The sequence below is a fragment of the Meles meles genome, chromosome 11 (genome assembly GCF_922984935.1).
Source record: "Meles meles chromosome 11, mMelMel3.1 paternal haplotype, whole genome shotgun sequence".
Taxonomy (NCBI): Eukaryota; Metazoa; Chordata; class Mammalia; order Carnivora; family Mustelidae; genus Meles; species Meles meles.
This window is the reverse complement of record NC_060076.1, coordinates 23,481,748-23,508,898: the sequence shown is the minus strand read 5'-3', so window position 1 is coordinate 23,508,898 and position 27,151 is coordinate 23,481,748. Positions and strand designations below refer to the sequence as shown.

General features: G+C 47.8%; 1 protein-coding gene across 9 annotated transcripts in view; it reads right to left on the bottom strand.

Annotated features, from left to right (window-relative positions):
• The window catches only part of PTPN3 (protein tyrosine phosphatase non-receptor type 3), a 110,574-nt gene that overhangs the window by 47,326 nt on the left and 36,097 nt on the right, over window positions 1–27,151 (bottom strand). For 6 of the 9 annotated variants that reach the window (XM_046021976.1, XM_046021974.1, XM_046021973.1 and 3 more), the window contains 10 exons: window positions 25,592–25,699; window positions 25,473–25,515; window positions 22,860–22,938; window positions 18,164–18,208; window positions 14,890–14,942; window positions 8,862–8,982; window positions 7,665–7,752; window positions 4,736–4,824; window positions 3,571–3,634; window positions 1,500–1,702 (listed from right to left, as the gene is read on the bottom strand). In XM_046021976.1, the coding sequence (XP_045877932.1) occupies window positions 1,500–1,702; window positions 3,571–3,634; window positions 4,736–4,824; window positions 7,665–7,752; window positions 8,862–8,982; window positions 14,890–14,942; window positions 18,164–18,208; window positions 22,860–22,938; window positions 25,473–25,515; window positions 25,592–25,699 (893 nt within the window). The remainder of the gene's footprint in view (window positions 1–1,499; window positions 1,703–3,570; window positions 3,635–4,735; window positions 4,825–7,664; window positions 7,753–8,861; window positions 8,983–14,889; window positions 14,943–18,163; window positions 18,209–22,859; window positions 22,939–25,472; window positions 25,516–25,591; window positions 25,700–27,151) is intronic. The other 3 variants (XM_046021978.1, XM_046021980.1, XM_046021981.1) reach the window with 2 other exon arrangements.

Here is a 27,151-nt window from a genome sequence, read left to right as displayed (position 1 = left end):
GATTTTATTTATTTGAAAGAGAGAATGAGAACGTGCACATGGGGGAGAAGCAGAGGGAGAAGGACAAACAGACTCCATGCTGAGTGTGGAGCTCCACGTGGGACATGATTTCATGACCTTGAGATCATGACATGAGCTGAAATCAAGGGTTGGACACTTAACCGACTGAGCCACCCAGGCACCCCAAGATGGTTGGTTGTTTCAATGCACCAAAATAGGGGTTGTTTATTCTCTCACAGAACCTGCCCACCTCACTCTCAACTCTGTGTTGGCTATATTTGACTGAAATGAGGAAATTCGAACAGTAAATTCAAATTAAAAGCGACACAGGCAGAATCTGAACTCAGTCTTCTCAGCAAAGTCCAGGCTTTCAACTGCTCACTATCCAGTCCTGTCAGCTGGCCCGAAAGCTTAGGTCCAACTAAAGTGAACAGCAAATTCCCATAAAGTTGAGTCTGTGACATGTTCAGTAAGAGCCAGTGAATGTATAAAACACTAGATAATATACGAGCTGGAAACTTTGAAAATATATTTGGTCTTGGTTCATCAGAAGCTGAGAGAGAACACTTAGCACCATAAATACTATCACTGATACTAACAGAAATTCACTGCTTACTGGATCTATAAAAAGCTACCTAATGATCATCAACGTAATAGGAATGTCACTAGAATAGTCTGATACAGTCCCACGTATCAGATAATGGCTTAGACAGGAGCCCTGTTTCATTAGTAACAGTCACATCAACAACAAAATTATGAAAACAATTTTTTCAAACCAACCAACAGTTTACAGTAGCTTGATCATTTCTGCTAGATCTTATACTTAGAGGGCAGTCTTAGAATAAATACACAAAAATATAAACTGCAGGATTAGTCTAGGAAATACACTCTGAAGTTAAAATGTTAGAAGAGGAATTTCTTCCACTGCACTACTTATTAAATATTCTGATTATCATTCCTGTGGATATCAGTACACATAGGAGTTAAATGTAATTTAAATATAATTAAGTGTGTGCACGGTACAAAGTAAACACTCGATTGCCAGTTTTCATGATTACTGTTATTTTGTGATTGTGATATGTAGTATAGCCCAACGTCCCTTGACTCTGGGAAGCCTGATTTCTGCTCATTCATTATTCAGGAGCGCTGCATGGAATTAACATTCTGTGGGAGAGGCTGTTCTTAGGAGCACGACGACCCTCAGAGTCACGGACATGGGCTTCCCTTATTGTGACACGCTGTGGGACTAGTTGTAATTTGGGCTGCTTGGATGCTCCCAGGGCAGCTGAGCTACGGAGGCAGAAAGGAGGGATGGGAACACGAGCAGCAGCTGAGTGTGCGTGGAAGGAGACGCTGCTGTCCCTGGAGACACTTGGAGCCACGAAGCTCCCCTTGCAGAGCTGTCATCCCCTTCCCCCGAGGATGTCCCCTACCCAGCGGTGACGGGGACATAGTCACATCTCAGTCTACTGTGGATACCGTCCCTCAAGAATACTCACTTTTTGGGGTTCCTAGAGCCCATAGTCCAGTACTGAGCCAGAACATTCTTTTCCTGAGGTAGTAGCTTCTTTGCCTGAAAGAATGTATGATGCTCGACACAGGATTTCCACAAGTTTTTGCAAGATCGGTAATTTAACATGTTGAAGGCCACGATATGTTCCCTGGATTCAGTCTGGGAGGAAAAACACAGTAGAGGTTTCACCTGCACAGATGAAGGAGCAAAGGCTCACAGGGATTCTAAGCCCACAGCAGTGGTCATCAGCTAAGATGCAACAGAGAACAGAAAATCAGCTTCGAAATGACCGAGGCCAGGGCGTCTGGGTGGCTCAGTGGATAAAGCCTCTGCTTTCTGCTCATGTCTTGATCTCAGGGTCCTGGGATTGAGCCCCGGTAACGGGCTCTCTGCTCAGCAGGGAGCCTGCTACCTGCACCCACCCACCGCCCCCCCCCCCACACTTGCAATCTCTGTCAAATAAATAAATAAAATCTTAAAAGAAAAAAATGCCTGAGGCAACAAACCAGTGTGATAGAGTCAGGAACAGGCTCTGTTAGCCAGCTTATGAACGCGGTAAAGATGACTTTACTTTTTTTTTTTTTCAACTTTTCTTTTTTTTTTTTTTTTTTTTGGAAGAAAGACAGCAAGAGAGGGAACACAAGCAGAGGGAGTGGGTGAGGGAGAAGCAGGCTTCCCGCTGAGCAGGGAGCCCGAGGCGGGGCTCAAACCCAGGAGCCGAAGGCAGACGCCTAAGGACTGAGCTACCCAGGCGTCCCCTGACTCCACTCTTCACCATCACTTGTGATCCTTTGTGAAGATTCTGATTTCAAATGTATCACACTCCTGGGTTGGATATATTTGGAACAACCAGAAAAAGGCTGTGTGATACATTTCTTTCAAAAATCAGCTCTGGGAAGATCTCTCCTGAAGAAATACTCTTCCATTTACCTGAAACTTGGGACTTTATAAGCCTCTGGATTTCTCCCTTTGTCCCCCCAAGCATGGAGCTAAATCAAGTGCTCACATATCCTCACTTTAATTATTTCCTTGACCTTCATCCTACTTAAGTTTTCTGTTTTCATGCTAAATTACCACCTCGTACATTTTGGGGCCACCTTCAATCTTGCAATGGAGGGGGGGCTCAGGAGACCCAGATTCTAGTCCTAGTTTGCTCTGAGCTTTACTGTCCTCATTTCCATGTGTCCTTTTGTGTCCTCATTCCATGCTAGGTGAAGCCATTTTAAGAACATATTATCTCTGAAACCCTGGGAAATGAACATAAGGACAGTAAGAGAAAAATACAGAGCACAACAGGACAGAGTGTGGGGTCGTGGAAAGAGCAGGCGTCTCCGATTGGAATTCTAGCTCCTCCCTGGGTAGCTGTGGGAGCCTAAGCTTCCATACCTTCAAGTTCTCTTCTTCAACTGCAGTCATCTGGAGAGCAGTGGTCTCCTCTTAGGAGATACGTGCAAAGATTACTGCGCATTTTATTTTATTTTTTAAAAGATTTTATTTATTTGAGAGAGAGGGAGAGAGAGAGCACAGAGCTTGCCATAGAGCTTGATCCCTGGACCCCAAGATCGTGGCCTGAGCTGACATCAGACACTCAACCGACAGAGCCACCCAGGTCCCTTTACTGTGCACTAGAAACACATTAAGGGAAGAACCTCAGCTTGCTGACATTTATTGCCACCCCGCGTGGGATCATGCCAGGTGTTCTGACCAGTGCTCTTTTACTTAACCTTCTGGATTCCCCGAGAGGCAGGCACTACTGCATTGCCGGAACAAGGTCGCTTGGGCTAGGGGACGTTAAGGAGCCTGCCCAGCTGGTCAGTGGAGGTGGAGCATTGAAGATCCAAACCCCTCGTCACAGACTCCCAAGCAAGTTACATCTCCAACCTGATAAGCCACAAATTCTAGAGGGAACTCAGGACTCCGGTTCCATTTTCTGCACAGCACACACCGAGCTCTTTCTCCCCAGTCACCCACACAGCCAGCTGCCATCCCCTGCCGCAGAACTAACGGCTTAAGTGGCTACAAACACAAGAAACAAAGCAAGCGTAGACATAACTCACCTGTTTCTGTCGCTGATGTATAAAGAACTTTTTCCTTTTGAAAGAAATTTTTAGAATGTTCACCCTGCAAAAAACAAAGCACACAGAATGCACTGAGGGAGAGCCAGGCAGCAGCGGACATCTCTGGATGTGTGTCTTCCGTCTGCGATCATGAGGAGCGTGGGGTCATGGCTTCCCCAGTTTACCTCAGGGTAGGAGTGATGGCAGCCTGTCGCCTCAGCCAGATGCCAAGGAGCTGACTGAAGCTGAGTATCACACAGGGGCCGCTGGATTATGATGTAACTTTTAAATAATAACAAGAACCATGGGCCATGTGCTCTCTCTGCGGTCAGCTGCTTTGGTGAGGCTGCAGCTCTGCCTGGGCTGGTGTGTGCCCGGAGAGGACACCTGAGGGCAGTGCGGAGCAAAAGGAGGACGGACAGTAGCCAGACAGACTTGGGTCCACATCCAGCTCTGGTACTTACTGACCATGTGTCAAGCAGCATCTCTATTGTTTGCATGAGAACATGATGATAGCCCCGACGGGCAGCATTTTTATATGCCAGGTCCCCTACTGAAAGCTTTGCTAGCAGTCCCTCAACTAGGTGTTCCAACAGTCCTGAAATGTAGGATTATACCCAATGTTCAGATGGCAAAACGGAGGCTCAGTGACCTCACCAAAGTGCTCAGGATCATCCAACTAAGAATGCGTGGATCTGAGCCTGGGCCCTCAAGTCCTGCGCTACAAAGGCCTTGGAAAGCACTGCCTTTTCCAGAGTGGTCTTGTGAGGATTCGAGTCTGAACACTTGGTGAAAATCCAACTAATAACTAAGGAACCACATTAACAATACAGTTCCTGCACAGAGGAAGTCCTTAGACTTCTGGCCAGTGCACTTCCCAGGACTCCTTCACTCCAAAACCTGCCTTGCGCCGTTTTATCCATGTTTCCACACAGTATCCCAAACCACACAGTGACTAGGGGAAGGGGATGCCGGGGAAAACCCAGTTCACTTTGCCCAAGTACTGAATCTGGGTCAACCCCCCAGGTCGGAGGGAAAAACCTAGGGGGTAAAGTCTCCATCCTGCCTTCAGAAATAAAAATTTAAAATTAGAGACAACATTTCTTTTGTTCAGCATATTTTTAAGGCATGATTCAGAAAATAATTAGAAGCGGTTCGCACTTACCAAGGATAGAAACTTGTGCAAATGTATTTTCGGTACACGGCGATGCCCGCAGAAGCAATCCCAATCATTAGCTCTAAATTGTGCAGATCCTGGAAAAGGGAAGAGCTCAGATTCACGGCACGTTGCAGTCATGCAGATGCCCTCCGATCAGTCAAGCACCCATGCTTTTATAAACAGCAGCATGTATACGCTCCAGAGGGAAAATCTTATGGAAAACAGGCACGGGACACTTTAGATCCAAGTACTCAGCATCAGACTCATCCAAAGTGAACACATGCCACCTGAGAGCAACAGCTGGGTCCCACCAGCTCAGAGAGTTACCAGGCAGGCCCACTCATCATGCTGCAGAATCCTGCCCTGAGCATCCTATAATCGTACATTTGCAACATTTAGATGCTATGCTGGCAACAGGAAGGCCTTGCCCTCTGCACAGCTTTCCACCAATCTCCACTCCCATCACTGGAAAGGCGTTAGCTATCTGTTGTTGTGAAGCATAGGACTGCTGACTTTAAACCCAATGAACAAAGAAATATTGCCTGTAAATCCAATACACTCGACCTTCATTAACAGCCTGTGTGCTAGGGGTGCCTGGGTGGCTCAGTGGGTTAAGCCACTGCCTTTGACTCAGGTCATGATCCCAGGGTGCTGGGATCGAGCCCCCCCCGCCCCAATCAGGCTCTCTGCTCAGCGGGGAGCCTGCTTCCCCCTCTCTCTCTGCCTGCCTCTCTGACTACTTGTGATCTCTCCATCAAATAAATAAATAAAATCTTTAAAAAAATAAAAAAAAGAGCCTGTGTGTTACACATTGCCATAGACAATGAAAATACAGAAGATAGAGCAACTATAAGGTGTTCAAATTTATTTCAAAACAAGGTGAGTACAGTAAAATTTAAAAATAAAACGGTTCCTTCCCCTGAGTCATCTATATCCCAACATACCCAGTCAGATACTTGTAATTATATTAAAAAAGGAGTGGGGCACAGTCTGACTTAGTTATCACGGAGTGTGAAAGTTAGGTTTGCCGCTTACTAACGGTGTTATTTTGGGCTCCTGAGCCTCATTTTTTCCCTTTGTACAATAAGGATTATCAAAAACCTCTCCAAGGGTTTTTTTTTGGGCTGAAATTACAGAACACACGGCAGGCGTAATAAACTTTCATTCCCTTTTGCCTCCCAAGATGCGGCCGGACAAATCACTTGTGAACAGTGATGCGAACCCAGGGAATCAGAGAAACTAGCCAAAGAAAACCGTGCTGATACAGGCGAGAAAGTCCAGAGAACATTCACTACTGGTCACCCAACTGAAGTCATATGCAGCTCATCTCGGGACAGTCCCTGTTCACTAAATTCCCACGCTGTCCCCACATTCCCCAGCTGTACGTGTAGAAGGCCAGGGTCCTATGACTAGTCGTGGTCAGCGCTCTAGGAGAAGTGATGGGTCTCTTCTGGGCTGAACCCTTTAAGAGGTGCTGTGCAATTTTCCCGCCTCCTCTTTATGTGTCACAAGCATGAGGCCATGTGTGGAGCTGGTGAAGCCACAGGATGGAAGCAGCCTGGCGGGTGAGTCACTGTAAGGAGGACGGCCCCTGGAGGGTCTGTGGGACCCACCGCAGCTTTTGAATTACTGCAGAACTAGCTTTATGGTATCAGGTTATTGATATTTAGAGGTTTTCGGAAGATCCAGCATAGCCAAAGATAACCCAACTCCCTCCGATCCCCTGTGAGGTGTCAGCCAGGCAGGTAATCATCTGGCCTGAGGTGTCTCATGGGACACAGGTGGTGGGGAGAGCACTCAACTCAGACACACAGAAAGCCCACTTCACCACTGCAGAAAGTTCTCCACAACGTTCTATGACAAGTTATTATTTGCAAATGTAATTAAAATTAACCGTCAAGTCCCAAAGTTGATCCCATATATTTTTCCTACTTTATTACTTAGGTCATAACTTGCCTATCACACAGTTACAGGATTGAAGGGACACAAAAGAGATGAAAGCGTGTTTATGAATTGCAAAAATATTCTACAGATGAAAGTTTGGTCATTTACTCAACTTCTCTGAGCCTCCATTTTCTCACTGTAAAATGGGATGATTAGCATACCGACATCACAAGGTTGCTATGATCTTTAAATGAGAACTTGGGGTCTCATGAAAAGCATCTCGAGCAATGACTAGTACCTATTAGGTGTTCAACCAATATTTGCTTCCTTTTGGATACGATGGGGGCCAATTACTGGCAAAAATATAAAGATCAGATGCCGATTAGACAGTGCCGGGGTCATGTACAGAAGCTGTTACTTCTGTGCTATTTGACCTTTGAGACGTCCTTGAGTATCAGTTTCTCCATCTGTAAAATGGGGGTAATAATACTCACCTCATGGCATTACTACAGGAAATAAGCAAGCCACAGTATCTGGCAGATAGAAAGTGCTCAGTAGATGAAGGATATTAGTTGTATTTAAAAGGTCCCAATCAATTTAAAATATTTACTGGTTTGCATGATCATACCACTATGATTTTTAAAAGCTGTCATATTTGAGCAGTTAGTGATATTCTGAGCAGCACTGAGATGAAACAGTAAAAACCTTGGTTCACTAAAGCATCACCTGGAAAATGGATATACACACTTTTTGCTTCTTTAACCATAACATGAAATCATCTTACAAAAACTACTCATTTCTAATCCCCATGACCCCCCCACCCCAATCCCATGGAAACATGAAACATGAGAAAAGCAATCGGATAAATAACCAACCAAACTCAACAGTACTTTATAAAATTTCCGAATATTACTGAAAAAGGTTGTGGGGTTTTTTTTTGGTTGTTTTTTGTTTTTTTTTTTTTTTTTTAAATACTGGAAAAGGCCATTTCAAGAAGTTTTCAAACTTCTGGAAGTTACTTTTTGAACCAGACTGGGTCAAGGGTACCTACCCTACCACTGTGCAGCTCCACGCCATAGAAGTCGAGGGTCCGTGCTATGTTGATAAAGCAAGATTCAGCCTCTGACTGCTTTAGCCCACTGCAGGAGAGGAGAGAAGACGCAGAGTTTGCCAATCAGTAGAGTATAAAACTCCAGTTTTTAAAATAAAAATCCCCTCCAAGTTGGTAACATTTCTGTCAGGTCATTAAATACCTTATGTTATTAATCTAAAACAGTCTGACCTTAAAGCCATTGAAGGGGACTTCATCTAGCCTGCTCAGTCCTTTCCTAAGTACCTCTTTCTCAGTAGGTTCTCAGTCCTCAGATACAAAAGACAGCCACCTTTTAAAATTCCCACCTTCCTTGTTCCAAGCTGCTTACTTGATAGGCGCTCTTCAGGTCTTTCCACCTTTATCTATCCTTCCAGCGGCCTCAAACCCTCAAACGTCACTGTCCTATTTTAGGATGCTGGCTTCTGCCTGGGAAACAATTCTGGGAGGGAGGATTGGCAGCGCCTTTTAGAAGGGACGCTGGTTGCTTGGCCTTTGTTTTTCCAACCTTCCCAAGAATGGCAGGGCCCTCGAGACCTGGCCTTCCCGGTCGGGAGGGCCCTTATCTGAGCTGGACTGAACGGATGCTACTGCAACTCTGAATAAAATGAGGCAAAGGACGAGGGAGCCAGAAGGGGGCATGATTGCTGGAGTACAGGCTTGGCCCGAGGCAGCTGCTGAAGACTGGTGCTCCCTTCTGGAATGAAGGCCGTTTCATGACCCGAGCCCACAAAGGATGTGGGAGTCACACAGCCTGGTGGCATTCGTCCATCTGCCTGTCTGTTCCGTGGGGCCTGAAGGAGCCGCCTGTTTTACGAAGTGCGGTCAACTGTTCAAAGGTTTGACTGGTAGGTCAATTTGTGGGGCAGTCAGGTTTCAAAAGGGCATTCCCCCTAGGAATTAACAGATTTTAACGACATCCTAAAAAAAGAACGCTGTAAATCCCCCTAAACGCTTACTGGATTTTGCACTTTACAGAAACGCTAGTTATGCCAAATATATCTGCTCGCGTAGCAGCGCAAAGGTTCACAACCCCTCCGACAGCTTAAAAGAGGTCTCGGGAACAAATGGAAGCGAACACATCAAACCTACAGGAGCACGAGGTCTGAAATGTCCGACTGGGGTTCCCAAAGGAGGCCGCCCCTCCCCTCCTCTCACCTGTGCTGCTCATGGAGGGATTCCACCTTCGTTAAAAAGTCATCGTTCTGATCTGGGATAAACTGACTATCGGAAAGATAGCCCGGATGATGGATGGAAGAATTATAGTCTCCAAAATGAGCTACGAAGACAGAACAAGGAGGAAATCACCTTTTCAGTTTGGTCTGTATTCACAAGCATGGACAGCATCACGAGAAAGACCCTGGAAGCATTCTTCTGAGAGGTTCTACCACCACGTGTGATAGAGCTGCTCATTTGCTCCAGATTCCACATTTTTAACGGACCCCTAGATGGGCTCGGTACCACCGCGCATGCTTCTGCTGAGTGCTCTCTCCCTGAGGCCGGACGTTCCAACGTCCTAGGGTAAGCTAGGTCCTGTTCTAAACCCACAGATTGGCGAGCACAGCAGTTTGTACCCTAGCCTGGATACTTACACAGAAGGGAGCCCACTCAAAAACACCACACCCTCCACCAGACACGAGGCAGACGGACTCCCTAATACCCCAGGGCGATGAGGACACTGGACCAACCTGCCCTAGAACAATGGGTGTGGGCAGGAGAGAGGGCATGCTGACCTGACTACTCCCTGCACCCTGACCGGCTCCCTGGAATTTGGGAAAGTGTAGAAGAAATGGAACAGGATGTGTTGGGAAGCACAGTGGGAGAGTGGGGGATGGCATGAGGGATGGGAGTGGGTGGGGCTGATGGGTCTGGGCCTCAGCAAGGCTGAAGGCAGGGCTCTTGGGAAGAAGGAAACCTTCTTAGGGGAGTCAGGGAAATATAGCGAACCTACAACAGCAAAGAGAAGAGGAAGAGGACCTTCTAGAGGGATTATCAGATGCATCCCTGGTCCAAACAACACCTCTCCCTCAAGATCCTTAACTGCCATTCTACAAACATGACTCGCTGATGTGTATGGTGTCACTGGTATTCCTGAGAGTGGTTCAGTAGCCAACCTGTACAAGTGTACATGGCTGCCCTGAGGATTCAAACCACCTGGGTGTCTGGACTGTTGAGAATGGGACAAAGACTCTGGGTGGAACAGCCAAGGATCTGGTTGGGGGACCCAAGGACACCTGCTTCCCTTCTCCAAGATTCAGGTTTTCCTGCTTTATAAAAATATGAGAAAAACAAGTTCTAGTTCTGATGAGCAAATTATCCAGTATTTCATTTTCTTAATGAGACGCTTTCATCTTTTTCTTAAAAATATTAACCTCGATCTTTCCAAAGGTTTTGAAGAATTCTTCCTGCCGCTGGCTTCAGTACCAGGGGCCTCCTGCGGACTGACATTTCATGGCACCCAGTCGACACAGATTTCTAAATCACACAGTTCCTTCTGTGTCACAAGGATGGGGACTGGGAGAAGCTGCAGTGATGCTTCATGGCCAGTCTCAGAAGGGAAGGACAAGAGCTGGTGAGCTGCCCAGGCGGATTTCATCACAAAGATGAGAGGAGAGACAAAGCATGTCTTTCTTTACATCCGTGTGGCCCCGCTCCCCCTCAGTTGCCATCACACGGTAACAGGTGCCCTATGAGATCCACACTGTAACGAGGGGCTGTTTCCTCCTTACAGTCTTCCCTGGGGGTTGGGAGTGAGGCAGACTCATCTGCGGGGCCTGGCACCTATGGATGGCACACAGCAGGCGCTCACAGATGCTGGAACTAAACCAAACAAAAGCTACTACAAAGTTCAGTTTTGGAAGGGGAAGAGGGCAGAAAGCCAAATGATCTATGCAGGCAGACTTGGCCAAGGGGAGACCACAGGCTGTTAAGGCCGGCCAGATGCAGCTGAGCTATGGAACAGAAATGTCAAGGCTGGATTTTGGAAGCACAAGTGTGGCTTATAGGCAAGTCTGTACGTGGTAAAGTGTGTACGTGTGTTTATAGGAAATAATTTGGATGCCCTGACATAGCCGCTAATGAAGACAGCTTGAGAAAGCCTTAAAATTACCTTGTGTAATTCATTTTAAAAGGGAAGAAACATACAAACAGATAAAGGAAAGAAACTGGTTGAGAGAAGGAACTTCTCTCACTTCACAGAAGCCACTCTCTGCAGTCAAGACCAGAACCCAGGTGATCTGTGCCCCAGCTGGTGCTCTCACCGTCTCCACCAGCCTGCCTGCCAGGTCTGAGCTGGTGCTGGCCAGCCATCTGCTGAGGACAGTGGTCATGTCCCCAGAAGGCAGCCAGATTCTGCAAGAGACTTTCCTTTGCCTCCCAGAAGAGTCCTATTGAATTTTACTCGGTTGGTTTCATCAGCTCATAGAGATTCTCTTGGATCTTGAGTGGGTCATCCATATTAGATGACAAGTTCCAACCCCTGGGCCCTTCTGCAAACATGAATAGCAAGACTGTCTTCAGTCAAGTCACCGAAAAACATCTGAATGAAGGAACCTCCCAGTAGGGTGGTTTTCCCTAGAAACAGTAGTCCGCTGCTCCACGCAAAGTGCTATGCTAACCACTAGAGGGAAACAGAGTCAAACAGTCATCTACAAACACTCAGAGCACGTAGGGAGCATCCCATGATGGTTTCAAAGTCATGGACCCATTAGACGCTCATGACCACCCAGTGACAGACATTGCATTCATCCCCATGAAATAGTTAAGGGAAGGGAGACTTAAAGAAGTGACCTGCCCTCACTTTGCTCAGCTGGTAACTTGGAGCCTACACCCTGACCAGAGTCCATACTCTTCCTCTACTTACTATACCACACACCCTAACCTCCAGAGTAATACACTTTCCTATTTGTGGAGAAGCACCACACGCAAAAGCTAATTATAGCAGGAAGAAAAGGAAATGAGCGTTTATATGGGAAATACATTGTCTTAAGTTCCATGCATTCTTCTGGCTCATGTTTGATATTGTGCAGGAAAGAGAGAGTATATTCTAGGCACTCAAATGTGCAGCATTTCAAGCTGCTAAACTGTTCTGTGCGGCAAGTCCCTTACATCAGTCCCTTGCATGTTATTTATCCATCTCCCACTTGACCTTGGAGGTTTTTCTCAGGGGTCACGACTAAGAAGCTTTTCCAGATTCACTCGCTTCTTCTCCCCCACGCAGGATGGAGGGCACCCCCCCGTGCCTGCCCTCACTGTCAGCATCGGCTGGCCCACTTGTGCCTCCCCACTGGGCAGGAGACCCTTGCCTTGCAGAGACCGTGCTTTGTCCGTCCGTTCACCCTGAGGCGGGTGCAGAACCTGGGTGTGACAGAGATCAACGGACATTACAGAGTAAATACAGATTTTTAAAAAATTTCATTCTTCGAGCCTCATCGATACTTGAGGCCACCGGCAACCTACAGTCTTTGCAGGTTATTTGCCTACGTGTCTTTTTATCTAGTAAGAAAGTGTGCTCTTGGTTTGCTCCTATCTCCCTCAGCCACACGGTGGGGACAATCTGGTGAGATGTAGCAGATACGATTCAGACATCCCACCGTGTCCTCTCCAAGAATTCACCTTACAGGCACGCGAGCACAGAAGTACAGGGGAAAATACGTAGGTACTTCCTGAGAGCAGAGGGATAAAGGGCTTATACTTTAAAATGCTTGCCTGACAACCCATCTTTTTATGAGCATGCCAGTGAGGCCAAGGCTCCCACAGACACTAGTTTGTAATTTTTGGGTGCTCGTAAATTCTTTTAGTCCCCAATCTGGCATTCGTTTGCAGAGGGGAATCTGACCACCGAAGCTTAGAGTAGGATTTTCTCATTCGGGTCTTACATTTCACTCTAAGTAGAGTCGATTGTTTACAACAGGCCATTCTTTAGAAAGCTTGCTTCTGGGCCGACATGAAAACAGAGTGAGAGTCAACGCTCGCCTTACGCCTGGCACGATTCTGAGAGCTTTCCACATAATAACGCATTCCCTCTTCACTGCGACCCCATGAAGGAAACAGTGTTAGCCCCACTTGACAGATGAAGAAGCTGAGGCCTGGGGGTGCTCAGGGTCCTGCATGTATGAGGCAAAGAGCCAAAACCCAGATAACATGGTCAGGTGTGCTCTGGTCGACTCAGTTAACAGCAAGAGTCCAAGTGCAGAGTTTCCAGTTGGAGACTGCCTCACACGTGTGGTTTGGCTCACACAGCCAATTCTGAGTTATCATAGTCACCGTCCTCACCTCGGTTTTACAGGCGAAAAAATGGGAATTCAGGAAATTATCCCATTGCCACATTAAGTGGCAAATGGAGAAGCCGGGCTTTAGACCGAGTGTGGCTTCATGCAAAGCTACGTCCTTTCCCAAAGTGTTCCCAGCCCTCAGAGCGGAAGCTGTAGCCACGGACACCAGGCTCCCTCCGGGATGTGGCAAAGCTGGTTTCTTCAGCCCACCCGCCTGGCAGGGGTGGAGGCCATGAGGTCTAGAGACCGGCAGGGACACAGGTCGGCTATGGCTGCGTCACTTCCCTTCCAGATGCAACATGGCTGGGTCTGTTCCGGCTGCACTGCAGGGACAGGGGAACTTTCCAGACTACTCAGACCCACCACTGTGCCACCTCTTCTCAGTTTTCCACTGGGGAGGAGATGCAGGCTCTCTGGGGAGACTGATACTAGGTCTTCCCTCACAAGGGAGTGGGGTCACTGTTAAAAGTCCATCTTCCACTTCCTGGCATCACGCAGGTGGGCAGACAAGGGCAGGCCCCGTCAACTTGTCCTTCACCTCTCCTACACCTGTTCCTTGAACCCAGGGGTGTGGACAGACTTAAGGCCGCCTCAGGAGTCCCTGTCAGCCTTCTCTGGCTACTTTGCCTCTGAGACCAAAGTCGAATGAGTAATTCAGCCAGCACCTGCTCTAAGACCTGTCTTGCCCTTTCTGTTCCCTACCACACAGTCAGCCAAGAGGGCTAACAGGCCAAGACGGTGCGCAGAGCAGAGAAAGGGAGAGGGGCCTTCCTAAGTCCTGGGCCCCCATGGAAGTCTGCCTGACACCACATGGCTAACTGGGAAGCAATACTTTGCCTTCCTTCTGGCTGGGTACTCTATCCACTGTGCACAGCCAGCATCTACCATGGTGCCTGACGCGGTATATATTCTCAGCACAGTTTTGCTGAATGAGTGATTCTTAAACTTAAGCAGGCCTTGATGGGAAATTCCATATGGGTTTTCTACCCAACGTGGCAGCCACTAGCAATATATGGCCACTGAGCCCTTGAGACATGGCTGGTCCAAACTGAGATGTGCTGGTTTTCAAAGACTTCATAGGAAAACAAAATGTAACATACCTTGTTAATTTTTATGTTGCTTATATACGGAAATGATAATATGTGGGATAGACTGGAGTAGTTAAAATATTAAAGCTAATCTCACCTGTTTAGTTTTCCTTTTTAATACTGGGTACTAGACACTTAATTCGACAGACAGAGATCACAAGTAGGCAGACAGAGAGAGAGAGAGAGAGAGAGGAGGAAGCAGGCTCCCCGCTGAGCAGAGAGCCTGATGAGGGGCCCGATCCCAGGACCCTGGGACCATGACCTGAGCTGAAGGCAGAGGCTTTAACCCACTGAGCCACCCAGGCACCCCTGGGTACTAGACACTTAAAAGGACACATGTGGCTCACGATATGTTTCTATAGGACAATGATGCTACAGACCAACAAACGACCCAGGAACTCTGGGTCCAAAATACACTCCAAAAATAAATTCCTTGGATCCTAAGAAAGCAGGATGAGTGGTCTCCAGCAGAGCCTTAATCACGGGACTTGGTTTCCATGTCTGTAAGAGGCAAATGGTAGAAATATTTGCCCCATCGGGGTTCGTGATGAGATCTAATACGTGGGCGAGCGTCTGCTTAATGCGTTGTGTGATAGGTGACTTCTGCCTAATAGACTCATCCACACCTTCCCTAACCAACATCCCAGTGCCAGCAGAGTGTGTGTCAGGGGGAAAGTGGGAGTATCCCGACAACCAGAGAGAAGCTTGCCCAACGGGATTCCTGGGAAGAGGGGAAGTGACCTGGTCAAACGGGAAAGGCCAGTGACTTTCTTAACACATCGGTCAGAACAGTCTGTCCCGTGAAACGCTCCCTTGGTGACTTACATTGTACTGCATAGGATGCTAGAACCACTGCCGAGTTAAGAGGGCAGGTTAACCTGTCAAGAGAAAAACATATCAGCAAAGTCACAAGAGCCAACGACAGCCTGAAACAGCCATGATGGGCAACACCTGTCTTCTTTCTTAGATTAGCCATTAAAAAGACATCATGAATCATAATAAAGATAATTTTAGGACGTAACTCAAATACTAAAGATAAACGGAACACTGTAGATTCACAATTAAAAGAGAACTTTGTCATGTTTTAAATAATACACATTAATACAAATACCATGAAGCGAGAGGTCTAATGTTGGCCAAGGTTTTGGCTGGTCAAGAAAGGTCAGGCTCATATCACTAAGAGGAAATGTGAGAAAAATTATACTCTTAGATCATTGGGTAGCTTCCGTATCTTTCCAGTAAAGACGTGAGACCTTTCGGAGCGCTTTCTAACTAAATCCCTGACTAGAAAGGTGTGGAAAACAGAAAAGGATTCTTAAAATTTTAAAACTCTTGTGAGCTCCAAATTACTTAGTAACAATTACTTTTTAAGATTCCTAAATCTGTTTACCCTCCTGAAGCTTCTGATCTATAGGGAATATGTCTGTCTGCCTCCCAGTTTGCCTGCCACCTACTAGAAACCCGTGGACTGGACATTAGACTTGAGCTCCCTTCCCTTAGGCTCACTGCCCTCCAAACACCCTGTTTCTACCAATGACACCACCTCTAGCTTAGTTATACTGCGAATCCTCTGGCTGCTCCCTTCTCTGTTCAACCGTGAACTCTACCATCTGCCTAGGAGCCTGGCCACCAGACCTGGGCCAGGGATCCCTGCCAGGTGGAGAAACACACTGCAGAGGGGCCAACTACAAGCAGCACGAATGAAGGCTTGCAGGGTGGGGAGACACAGATTTTAAGAGCATTCTTCCTGGCAGCCCCAGGCTAAGTGGAGAAAAAGTGCTGTTTCCATGGCAGCTCATGAAATTCCCAAGATGTGAGTCACCCCCATGTCTCTGACTAATCAGGTTGGCCAGCACAGGGTTCCCCTTCCTGTCTGCTGTGCTATGCCCCATCCTGTAGCTGCACAAGAAGGTAGCCTTCCCTATGTGAGGGGACCCCAACTTTCCTGAAGTTACTAGGTATTCCCTGCTAGAACTTCTCAACGATCTCTCCAAGTCTGGAGACACGTCCAGCAATACTCACCATCTGTTTGTTCATCTGGAGGCCCAGAGAGCCCGTGGGGAGAGCAGACACCAGCTACTCGCTCTCCTACCAAGATGGGCTTCAAGGAAACCTAATTTAGGGTCCCCACTAGAGGCAGAGCAGGTGAATGGGACTCGGGGAACACCTGAGGAGACAGGCTAAGGAGGTTCCATCCACATGGATGGAACAACCTTATGAATATGTCAAAAAAGAACATTTCCAAAGACTAGTGTAAATATCAATGAAAAAAGAATCTTTCCCTCTAGGCTTTAGGGTCTCCATCTGAGGGCCAATGTCACCGAGCTCAGCGGGAAGGAGGGCATGCCTTGGGCACCGCCCACCACTGACGGTTTCAGTCAGGACACCTAGGAAGAAGGCTAACCAGATTCATCCAGTCTGTCAAAAGATCCACAGCTACCAATGGCCAGACCCACCCTGACGCACCCAGAAGTGTCTGGTAGTAGGAGACCCTCTCCTGAGAGAGGTGGCCACGGCCACCAGCAGGCCTGATGAGAATGCCAGAGATTTAAGGCCGGTTGTGCCCCTCAACCGGTTTCACCCAAAACTGACAGGGGGTATCGTGTTGGGAGAAGAAAAAAATGAAGACAGCCGATTCCTCCTGTGGGGAGCACTGGACTGAGAGCTTTTAGGGGGGAGGGCCTTGTCTTTTTTGACCAGCACAGAGCCCAGTGCCTAACAGTTGTTTGAGAAATACTTGCTGGGAAAAGAGATTAGCGCTTGGGGGTGCGAGACAAGTTTCCGCTGCTGCAGAGAGCAGCCTGGACCTGGGAGAGGAGCGGGTAATATCACTCTAGCATCACGCCCCCATGTGAGAAGGCTGTCTCACAAAATGGGGAGCTCATTTCTGGGGGTGCTTAAGCAAGGCCTGCAGCTGGGCTAGAGAAGGGGCTCCTTCCTCCTCCGAGTAAGACAAGGAGCTAAATTACAAAACTTCTCCAATTCTAGAGCCCTGAACGGGTTTTCAACAGGTTTAGGCAGTCCAGATTTCAACACGTGTCTTGTTTCTGAATGTTCCTCTACCCCCAGGATCTTCACGGCCGTGCCCACAGATCTCCCTTCCATCCAGATGAAGAACCCTAGCCTCTTCCAGCCTTCCTGTCCTTGCACTGCTACTGTCCTTGCAGATGCTGCTCTAGCCACGTGCCTTCTACTTGAAAACCTCCAACGGCTCTCCTCTGCTGTCTGGCTTTGACAGGAAGACAGGCCCCCTCCTCCCCTTATTCTGCTGTAAGCCTCCAACACGTGTCTTTCAACTGGGACCAAGTGGGTGGGGCAGGGCCTGCACTCCTCCCTCCTTCTAAAACCTCAGTGGCAACTGGGGTCTGCGCAGCCCATACGGGTTCCCCTTGTCTCATGGGATCCTGTCTCACTGCCCCAACCACATGGTGGGGGGCCTCACAGAGGCTTCTGAAGACCCTCTTGGAGGGGCTGCTAGGAGGAAAGAGGGGATGAGGAGAACGGGAATAAGCTGTGACTGTTTCCACCAGTTCACCGGCTGCAGGTTCTCCCCTAAGTCAGGGAAAAGTCAGGATTTGGAGGAGGTAGCTCAGGGACAAGTGGCTTGGCATATATCCTCCCTTCCTGAGCCATTTCAGATCCTTCCAGCCACTGAGATGGTCCTGCCACACAAGACGTGCTGACTCACAGGCAGACGCCCCTGTCTTCTAGCACAAAGCCTCCCAGAGAGAAAATGAATCATCTGTAGGTACTAAGGGGCTTGGAAGTGGACCTAAATTAGGCCCGAGCTGCCTTCCTGAATGAAGCGTGTCTCACATTCTCCCTGTAACATTTCTCAGGTCTTTACCAGAAAGATAACTGCACCTTTGCTAATAAAATCGAAACATGAAAAGAAGTTTCTCCAACCTCAGCTTCTCCAAATCAAGACTGAGTTAAAAACAGATGTCCAGAGCAGAGTGTCATGCAGGGTGCTGCTTTCAACAACCATCCTTTGTTTAGATTTAATACTGTTTCCCGAAATACACGCTCATTAGATTGAAACCAGGAATTTTAGTGTCTGGCAACTGACAGGGAAAGAAGAATGTGAAATTTTCATTACCTTCCTTCACAAATATCCATCTTCAGTTGTAAGAAATACAAATGCCTACAAAACAATTGTTTTTATTAATTCACAATACTGGAAATACAAGAAAAAGGTGTTAAGTCAAGGACAAGATCTGTAGATTTGGGAAACAAAATACACAAGTACGCATTCGTGCCTGAAGTCTTGGGGTTGCTTTTTGTACATTGCAACGCTGCTCCTTCGCTAACAATGGTTCCGTGTGGCTGCTGGTTTCCACCCAGCCTCACGCCAGCACCTGCTGTCCCAAGGGTGGCTGAGCCCGCCAACGATCAGCCGGAGCTGTTGCCAGTGGGCTCCCCCACCCTGGACATTCCCCATCAAACTCGGGGCCTCTGAGAGCACCAGGCCCCCGCGGGCGTCACGCACAGGGAGCCCCCAGGTGCTAGGGGGGCGGCTGTGCAGCGTACACCCACATTCCCTCTGCGTGAAGCTGCAGACAGGAGCTGGGTCTGTGAGGACACTTCCTTGGCTGGGTGCAAACACCCAGCTGAGTTGTTTCCCGTGTCCCGGGAACTGTGGGTACTCGAGCAAAAGCATAAACATCAGTCAGCTACCAGCTGCCAGGACCTCTGAGCAGAATTCAGCATTTGCCCGCGAGCAATGTCAAAACCCAGGACCTGATTTGTGGGCAGTGCTCGGGAACCCATGCCAAGCCCTCCCTGCACCCCGTGAGTCTCCCCCCAGTCTAGGGACGGGTCAGAGACAGCAGCAAGAGTCCTGAGCAGGCCACCAAGCACCAAGGAAAGCTTTATATTTAGGGAAACGACATACACCCGCTTGGCTGCTAGCTCCCACTCTTTTTTAAAGCCCAGATTCAAATGGGACAGACATTCCAGCGTCTGGCCAAGGGGACAAAAGGGAAACTTCTTGAAATACGATACAGATGCAGAAGTATTCTGGGGCAGGACAGTGATCATTTTGGCAATTTGAAACACATGGGGTCTCCTTGGTCCTTCACATTCATACGTTCAAAGGTCAAGGTGCTGGTGCCCCGAGACATGAATGCTTCACTCAGCATTACCTCCTGTGTGCACAAATCTGGGCCAGGTGCAGGGAATTCATTTCAGTCTCCTGCCCGCTCTGAAGTAGGAACCACCACTTCCTTTTTTTTTTTTTTTTTTTTTTTTTAAGGAAACAGACATTCGGATAGGTTACATGGGGTCAGTTAGATCTTATTTTAACCTGGACACCCATGCTATGAAAAAACCTGACTATGCTACAAATTTCTTATGTATCTAACGACTTCAGGCTTGGGGTCAGTGTCCTAACTTTGATATTTTTACATAGCCTGTTGTCATCATCAACTACCCTTAACATGTTGAAGACCAGCACTGAGACACCATGTAGCCTACCGTTGCTGATTCACGCTTACTCTGTATTGGAGACTATCTTTTTCACCTAGGAGAACATCACCAGTCCTTTCTAGTTTGTTCCTATGTTTATCCAAGCTGACATTCAACCAGAATTAAGTGTTCTCTCCTCCTACAATGCTACTGGGGGAAAGCAGAGAAGGGAGTGAATGCTAGATAATCTGATGGTAAATCTGGCCCTCCAGTGACCAGCCGGGCTAATCCGTGTATCTTCCTAGGGACAGAAATGCGAGGGGAACCTGGACGTTACCATTCATCAAAAGCTACCTTGTCTGAGTCAACCTCATGACATCACACCAAGAAGTTGTAATAGTGGAAGGAGGCCCAAATGTAGGGCATCTCCTGGGAATCCTGAAGGAGCTTCCCTTTGAGACTGCCAGTAAATGAAACTGTGTCCAATGACATAATCTTATCAGGAACTGCAGTTGTGGAGGCTCTCAGTCAAGGAGACGTCTAACGATCAGAATAAAAGAAAAATCAAACAGAAGAGGGGTCAGCACACCTGACTTCAGAAATGTAAAGGTCACTCCTAGAGTGCACCCCATCCATGAACTCAACTGCACACAGAAAAGCAACGAATGCCTCCCTAGGATTTTAGAAAACAATAAATACCACTTTCTCTGACACTTGAGAGCTACATTTCTTTAAGAGGAACTTACTTTTGGGTAGGCTACAGAACTGGGGCTTAATAGAATATTGTGTGTCAGGAATATAGGCCAAACTTTAAAAAAAAGTTTTTTAAAAAGTTTAAAAAGAAAAAAAAAAGGACATGTGAATTAATGGTGGAAGTCTAGCTCAGCATAGGAAAAAGATCTGGCAGTCCCGGCTGCCCACCAGCTCCGTCGGAGCCATGTGGGTGGCTGCTGTTATGACTCCTGTTACATTGAAATCTGGTGCCCCAAATCCTAGGCGGTGACAGCCAGTCTACTCCAACCCCGGGGACACCACTCATCTTAAGTTGGGAGGTGGGGTGGTGGCAGGGTCACGTTTCAGGGGATTCTAGAAGGGATACAAACAAATTGAATTTTATCTTGGACTTAGGGAAGAACAAAAACTCGCCAATTACTCATCTTGTGCCCAAATCTGCCTTCCGGCATCCTCCACCCACTGGCCATGATTCTACCACCACGTATGTCTAATTCCCCTTATCCGTGACAGCCCTTACAGGTCTCAAGGCAGCCTGCTTTCTCCCTAGTCCTCCCTCCATCCCCAGTGTCCAACCTTTCCTCAGACGTCCCTCAAATGACAGGGAGGCTAAGCGAAGGGATTCTGTCCGCATCCAGAGAGGGTGAGCTTCTCTCCGGTGGGGTATGGAAGTGGATGCTCGATGACCTGGAGAGGGACCCTTGGGGTAGGCCAGCCCTAGCAATCCTTGTACTCCACCATGCCCGCTGGTCACGTCATACCCCGGAGCTCCAGCATCACAAGGGGCAGACAGAACCACAGGTGACAATTACTAGCTTAGGCAGGGCAGTTCATACTTGGTGCTGAAACCTAACAGTTGCTCATATGTTTAATGGGTAATGACTGGCATTTTAAGAGAACAGAGAGCTTGGGGCGCCTGGGTGGCTCAGTGGGTTAAAGCCTCTGCCTTTGGCTCAGGTCATGATCCCGGGGTTCTGGGACCGAGCCCTACATCAGGCTCTCTGATCAGCGGGGAGCCTGCTTCCTCCCCCTCTCTCTGTCTGCCTCTCTGCCTACTTGTGATCTCTGTCTGTGAAATAAATAAATAAAATCTTAAAAAAAAAAAGAGAGAGAGAACAGAGAGTTTGAGAGGGGTCTGCCCTTGCTCTTGGTTTATTAAACATTTGCTTGCCTGATGTCCCTCTGGACTGCCCTGTGAAGCAAAATGCATATTTGCTCTGCGGTTATGATTTCAAAATCCATGGGTTAAAACCACACACGTGTATACACACACACACACTTAAAATCCACCATAACATTTTCAAAGCATCCCTTCAACAGAACTTGGTATATAATAATGGCCTGGGGGAGCCTTGGTAAGGTGATCTCAAACACCTGTTCCGACAACTATGCTGCCTTTCTGTGTCCCCTGGCTCAGGAGCTGAGCTGTTGCACTAACCCCTCAGTCCACCAGCATGAGGAACCATTACAGGGAAAACTCAAAGCACCACGTGAACTTCCCACGGTGACCCAATGAGCCCCACCGGACATCTCTTACTCTGGCTTAAAATTCAACTGAACAGTAAACACAGTCAACTCTCCAATGTCTGTTATTGTGGAGGGAAGAGGTACACAAAGAAAGCAAAACAGAGTTAACAGACTAATATTTAGTCTTCAAACATCCTAAAAGTTAAAACATCATCATGTGATTACCTTCAAAAACAAAACAAAACAAAAAACAATATTCAATGCCTGAGTTAATGTCACCTTCTTGGTGAGGGTCTCTGGGTACAATGAACACAGAATAGGAGTCAATATTCCTGAACATCCATTAAGTGTTTTTTGTTTTTTTTTTTCTGGTAGAGACAAAAACCTCTGCAAGTTTCCCTCTCTATGAAAAATAAACATATTATTAATAAAAGGGCTCAACATTGCTATGGGGGAGTGGAAGTGGAGGCAGGGTCACTATTCAAAGGGCAACAACCCTTCTGCACAGGCCTCTTCCATTCCAAACGTGTTCCCCATCCAGAAAACCCACGTGCTAGTACAAAACAAGGGTCAGGCCCCTCGCCAAGCCCTGAGGGGTAAACAGTCCTATCTCTCTCTCTCCCTTATCTGGCTCACGTTTGGCCTCTACAGACTGATTCACCCAGGAGAGATGCTGCCCCAGCTTGCATTCCTTTCTATTTCTACCAACTGGGGATTTGGTAGGGAATGCTCCGTCCTGACCCTTCTTTTTATCCTGAAGAGCCTCGGTTCTAGCCCCACAGAGATACCGTGCTATTTGATGTGTGGATGACTGAGGATAGTCTCAGCAAACTGGTCTTCCAAACCCCCCCTCACCCCCAACCCCGCGTTAGCAAATGAATCAGTGCTTTCTCAGCCCACCGCAGGCTCAAGGGGCAGGAGGGGTTGGGCAGGTGAGAGAGGTAGGAGGAGGTGGAAGGCAGGGGACTCCAAATGGCACCAAATAAGGAAGTAAGTAGGCCCCAGAGAGAGAACTAATTACCTGATGAAAATTTCAATCTGTACCCCTCTGATTTTTACTTATTTCATAACCACTGGTGTGGTTATACCCAAAGGAAATGTGTGGCCACAGTGATAAGATAAAGAATATATTTTTAGTGGTTACTCATTTTTATATACTACAAAGGAAACTTAAAAAAAAATGTTATTACCTGGTTTGTTCTTCCTGTAGTGTGTTGGGATCAGGTATAAAAAATCTTACTCGAAAATGCAGAGTACAGGGGAAACCTCCTACAACATTTTTCAAAAACAAATTTAAGTTTTCCCTTTAAAAAAGTCAATGCAGGTAAGAGGCTACTCTCCCATTAGTGATGCATTTTTTCCCCCACTAGACCACAGCTTTTTTCATCAATTAAAGGACTAATTTCAAAAAAGGAGTGCACAAGATAATCGTTTAGAAATCTCCCAAGTCTGCAAATAGTCAAATATTTTGCAACACGAGCATAGAATGAGGTACTCTATCCCCTCCCTACTATAGGTTTAACTTAGGGCTGTGTTCAAACAACGCACTCCATTGCAGGTATTAGGAATTTTTAAAAATTCCTTAAATCAACAGACCATACAACATTCATAAAGAAATAATCTCACACAGATAGCCATTTTATACTTTTTCCATTTTCATGTACGTTCTTGAATTTAAACACTGCCATAACACTTTCATATGTGTTCCTGAACTTAAACATCGCCGTGACTCTGAGCAGGTCAGGCTGTTCTTGGTGGCACTGTTTTACAGATAAGCCAACAGGCACAGAGTCTTGCCTTCGGCCACAGAGCAGATGAGAAAACCACAACTCAAGTACTGAGGGTTTTGTTCCCGCTATGCCACATAGCAATCATTTTGATAACAGTTCATGCTTTTAATGCAAAGTGAATTCCCAAAGTGATGAACATATGAGCAAATATTACACAATTAACATACTCAAATATGGCTTTATGCAACGATACCAAGAGTCAATTTGCTTGTAGAGATAAAATTAGCCCATTTCTTTCACTGGATATGGCAACAGGAGAAGATCAGGTTGTGTGGCTAAGATTTTGTGCTCCTCTTCAGGTCTGCCTCCACCCTGTTACTCAGTAAACGTTTGCTGGCCCCGTTATGTACTCAGCACTGTGCTGCTTCTGAAACTCAAGCCTTCTCCACCCCGCTCCTCTCACTGATCTGCCATGGATCTGCCCACCTCAACTTGCCTCTCTTTGGTACCGTCTGTCAGTATCTCTGGCGTGGGTCAAAGGTGTGAATGGAGTGTGTGTACCTGTGAGTGTGCCTCTGTGCATGGGCCTGGGTATCAGTGGGTGGCGCTGTGACGTGGTACAGTCTGACCACCTGCATGCACTTCAGGGGATGGCTCAGTCTTCCCACTGCCTTCAGCTCCCCTCCTCACCGTACCTTGTCAGTGTGTGTCTCGGGATGCCTTTGTGTGCCCAGAGCATCCTGTCAAGTGCTCAGAACTATCCTAGAACCGTCACTCTCCTTGCCTACATCTCTACCCTTGGCTGTCCGCTCCTTGAGGGCAGGGTCCAAACATCATTTGGACCAGATTCCCAAAGCTCAGCTCGGTGCACTGCCAAAATCTGAGCTCAGGACACACCCCCGAACGAGGGAGTTAGTGAGAGAATGAATAACACCACCTCTTCATGTGCCTACGGACTCCACGCTCTGAGAATTCAAATGGGGGCTAGTAGTTATCTGCACAGAGGTTCAGCGGCTCCCACAGGTAGGCGGTTCTGAATGCTGAGGGAGGTAAGGGCTTGGAGGCCCAGGCCCCAGGTCGGAGCATCAGTGGGATCATGGCCATGGTTCCTCATCTCTACTCCGTCCCACTGGGGGGATGGGGCAGGTGTGGGGAGGTGGCACATGTGTGTGTCCACTTGCGTGAAATCTACCTGCCGCTCACCCTTCACTGGTCACCTCCCGTGGACGGGGTGCGTGGTGAGGAATGCAGAGAAAATGTGGCAAGCACCATTCCCCGAAGGAGCTTACAGTTTTCCAAGGAAGATTAAGGCAGGCAACTATGAGATGAAGGAGTTACGACAAATGTAAGGGAGGGTAGGGGGAGGCATGGCTTCTAATAGCAGAGACAAGAGTCTGCGTGGCTTAGAAGAACAGCAAGATTTGGGTATAAGGAAGAGGGAAAAGCATTCCAAACAGAAGGAACAGACTGAGGGAAGGCACAGAGGAATGTTGCAGCCTTGCAGGTCAGTCATGTTTGTCTGGGGCAGAAGGTGCATAAAGGGGAACAGAGTGCGATGCTAGAAAACCAGGCTGAGAACAGACCAGAGGGCGAGGGCGGCATGCTGTGAAGCCCCTCCTAACTGGGAGTTACAGGACAGCACTGGGGCCCACTCATGGCTGGGGAGCAGTATGCTCCATCTGTGATATTACCTACTTAGGTCTTAGGCTCCAGGGGGAGGGAGTGTGAGCGTGTGTGAATGTGTGTGTGTGTGTATGCATGTGTGTTGTTCCCGCCCGGCTCTCTCACTGGGCAAAGCAAGGCGATCCTCCTCCCCTTGTAAGAAGAAAGTAGGTTCCTCGGCTCCTGGCTGCCTTCTTTGACCTTTCCCTTTCCTGCTCCCAGCTGTGAGGGCTGATGTGGAAGCTGTGCTCAGGGAGAAGTCAGGCAGGGAAAAGTGGGCTCACTCACATCGCCTGGACCCCCAGGAATCCAGGCCCCAGATGTTACGAGCACGCTGAGGCTTGGAGGAGAGAAATGGGCTGTGATACACTAACACCCCACGTTCAACTGAAATGGGAAGGTCACACTCACCTTTTAACTGCTTCCTGATGGGTTTGCTTGATTCCAGCCATCTCTGTCGGGTAAGAAAACATACGCTATAAAACCAAACCATGCAGCAGTCCAGCAAGTCTTAAAGGGACGGCACTCACAAGAGAGTCTACGGAGTCATCGCCATGCTGCAAACCAAAATACTCCTTTTCAGTCACACCCAGGTGATTGTATGCCATATCCAGAAGAACTTGACCGGTATCTTGTTTCTAGGGAAGGAAAAAAAAAGTGTCCAGTGGGCAAATTTTTAAAATGAATCAAGAACGGAATCAATGAATCAACTGAATCATTTGAATCAATGAATCAAGTGAGTCATTGAAAAATGAATCAAAGCATCTTCATTGCAGGGGCACCTGGGTGGCTCAGTCAGTTAGGCAGCCAACTCTTGTTTTTGGCTCAGGTTGGATCTCAGGGTCCTGGGACTGAGCCCCATGTCAGGCTCCACACTCAGTGGGAAGTCTGCTTGGGGATTCTCTGCCTCTCCCCCTGCTCGCCCGCACAGGTGCATGCTCTCTCTAGTAAGTAAATAAATCTTTATTTTTGAAAAAGATTTTATTTATTTATTTGGCAGAGAGAGAGATTACAAGGAAGCAGAGAGGCAGGCAGAGAGAGGGGGGTAAGCAGGCTCCCTGCTGAGCATAGAGCTCGATGTGGGGCTCGATCCCAGGACCCTAGGATCATGACCTGAGCTGAAGGCAGAGGCTTAACCCACTGAGCCATCCAAGTGCCCAGTAAATAAATCTTTAAAAAGAAGTCTTCATTGTGGGCAAAAAAGGAGTTAAAACATTTAGCGATTTTATGTACACTCTGACCTCACAGTAAGAAATGCTTTAATAAATGTCACGTCAACGTGACATGTTGTCACATGGTACATATGGGAAGTACGGCGAAGAAGAACCCATATACACATGATTTAAGATGGCATAGGTTAATTTGCTAAGACTTCTTCCTTCCCCTTAGCTGGGATTCCCAAGTGATATCTGAATTGGAAAACGGAGACATCACCACGAGAGTAAACTCTCCGTGACCTACCCATGGATTATCCACAGCAAAATGCTAATCCCACGTCAGTTTCTTGGCTCCTCGGGAGCCACGGAAGTGTGTACAGGGAACAAAACTCTAACAGCGTGAAGGAAGATGGCTAAGAACACGAAAATGCCATCCTAAACACCCTCAAAGTGACTGGGTATGTGACACCAGGGAGATGAGCTGTCTCTCTGCTCCCCGCCACCTGGAGTGAGAAGCCAGCGGAGACATTCAACCACACTTCACATCCGGAGCAGGACTCAGCCACCAGCACCAGGCTTTACAGAGCAGGCACAGTGCTGGGCATGCGGACAGAACCACAGGACATGGCCCAGGGAGGCCAGGCATGGAAACAGTGGCCGGAACGTGGTGTGTCAAATGCTGGGACACTCAAGGCACGATAAGCGCACGGAGGACGACACAGGTGGTAATTCAACCTGGGGACAAGCGGAAGCAGCTCCCGACCTGGTCTGGAGGAGCGTCAAGGCTGAGTGTCACCGCTCCCCTCCAGGTGAAATTAAGAAAAGGCATTTTAAGCAGATGGCCTGGCACAAAGACACAAAGGAGAGAGACAGCATGGTGCCTCCTGGAACCCGCAAACTCTCCTTTATCAGGCTGACTTCTCAGGCGTCCTT